The 1,927-nt window shown below is 38.7% G+C and overlaps 2 protein-coding genes across 2 annotated transcripts in view; both read left to right on the top strand.

Annotated features, from left to right (window-relative positions):
- The window catches only part of LOC127749435 (putative heat shock 70 kDa protein 7), a 10,015-nt gene extending 9,955 nt beyond the window's left edge, over positions 1 to 60 (top strand). Inside the window, exon 4 of the mRNA XM_052267548.1 lies at positions 54 to 60. Coding sequence (XP_052123508.1) covers positions 54 to 60 — 7 coding nt within the window. The remainder of the gene's footprint in view (positions 1 to 53) is intronic.
- A 15-nt stretch (positions 61 to 75) lies between these two features.
- The window catches only part of LOC113213502 (uncharacterized), an 18,707-nt gene continuing 16,855 nt past the window's right edge, over positions 76 to 1,927 (top strand). Inside the window, exons 1-3 of the mRNA XM_052273768.1 lie at positions 76 to 582; positions 654 to 966; positions 1,037 to 1,164. Coding sequence (XP_052129728.1) covers positions 415 to 582; positions 654 to 966; positions 1,037 to 1,164 — 609 coding nt within the window. The 5' untranslated portion in view covers positions 76 to 414. The remainder of the gene's footprint in view (positions 583 to 653; positions 967 to 1,036; positions 1,165 to 1,927) is intronic.

The raw sequence follows: 1,927 nt of genomic DNA on the forward strand, positions 1-1,927 counted from the left end.
TCATAAGTATAAGTATTTTAATCTTGCCATTCACTGCCCAAACTGCAAAGCAGACTGTGATTTCACTGAATTGTTCTTTTACAGATAGAAGGCTTGGGATCCGCCTATCATCAAGAATTATCACCTGAGGACATCAGAAAGGATCTATTATGGCTCGAAAGGAACCCAAACGAAAGTGAGGGCAATTACGTTTTCCGTTCTGGAAAATACGACAAACTGTTACAAATTCTGGAAACAGCCGACCTTGAACGTCGGCGTCAGAAAGAAAAGAGACTTAATGCACAGTTGGAAGCTGAACGTGAAGCAGTACGAATAAAGAAGGAAGAGGAGCTTAGATCGCAAAAAGAAGAGGAACGAACAAAGCAAGAGGAAAAGGAGCAGCATAGATTACGAGAGGAGAAAGAGCAGCATAGAATGCAGGTGGAGAAAAAGCAGAGTAGACTACTAGAGGAGGAAGAGCAGTCGAGATCACACGAGGTAGATGATCAAATGAAGCAAGAGGTGAAATTGCAGCGCAGAACACAAGAGGTAGAGGAGCAGAAGAAGCAAGAGAGAAATAAAATAGAAGAGTCAACTGGCAATGTAAGCATATCTTCCCCCATTATCCCCATCTTTCTACTGAAATATTCTAATGTATCATGCGGCTATTTTAGGTGTATCACAGTAAAATCCAATTAGAACTTCAAAAGCGTTTGCCAGCTCCTTCAAACCCGCCTAGCAGAGATATTTTGAGACAATGCCCATCTGCTTATTCCCGTTCATCTGCTCAGCCAGAACATAGCTCTTATCAAGGCATTAACTCTGAAGCATCCATGTCCAGTTTCAAAGAATCTAGACCATGTCTCCAGTCTAAAAACAATTTAAAGCATACTTCTAAAGTGGTCAATTACTCAGAGGCTTTGCCCTTCGTTCAGGAGGGCACAGTAATTCGGGCAGAATGGCAGCAAATGAACCAACATGAAGCAGGTAGGCCTACTTTAATTCTAGTCACAGCAGGGAAAACTTTCAATAACTTTTTGCTGATATTCCTTAATAGATTTTCCAAGGAACAAGCATCTGCCGGAAGAGCTGAAACTTTTGTTGGCTCTGAGAGAACACTTCCTCACTGCTAAGATTTCTTTTGAAGAGCTTGCGTTGTGGAAGGAACAAAAGGACCTTGGACAGGTAGAGGCGCCTCCCCGGGTAGCATAAATTTTTGTTGCACTTGTTTTTTTTACTATCTGATCAAATACTTGTAGTTTTTTGTAACTAGTTTATAAGCTACCTCAGCATGGTCGGTACTGATCAGTTACTTTGACAAAATATGATTATTATTGTAAATGTAATAGTGTCTGTATACTACCAAGGTGACTTAGACAAGTGTAAATTCCCAATCTTGCCCAAACTCGGTATATTTGTTTCTTATCTATGTTGATGATAACTAACGGTAGAATTTTTTCCTTAGTGTCAATTTCTAGGGTACTTTAGGGGAGCAAATAATGGAAAAAATATTGAATTCGGGCCAAAAATGACGGAAGGAGGTCTCAAATCGAAAAATGGTAGAGGAACTACCCCCCCAAAACCGCTCATTTTGAGTTGAAATATTACTTAATATTTGTACCAAAGTAGAAATATGTATTTTTCGCTTATACGCTTATACGCTAATACGCTTATTCGCTTATACGCTTTTATTAAAACATTAAAGTTATAGGGAGTTTCGGCATATGACACTCAGGAAAAAATTTGGTCAGCATTTGTCACCTGCATAGATAAGAAGCAAATATACCGAGTTTGGGCATAATTGGTACTTTACACTTGCCTAAGTCTCCTTTAAGCCTAAAGAATGATATTGTTTACCATATGCTGGTAAGTTGTACTTTCATCAATTTTGTTTACACCAAATCAATTCAGATCTGCTTATTATCTTTACCAACAGAATTATATATGT

This window comes from Frankliniella occidentalis, unplaced genomic scaffold (genome assembly GCF_000697945.3).
Source record: "Frankliniella occidentalis isolate FOCC.00 unplaced genomic scaffold, Focc_3.1 Scaffold1, whole genome shotgun sequence".
Lineage (NCBI taxonomy): Eukaryota > Metazoa > Arthropoda > Insecta > Thysanoptera > Thripidae > Frankliniella > Frankliniella occidentalis.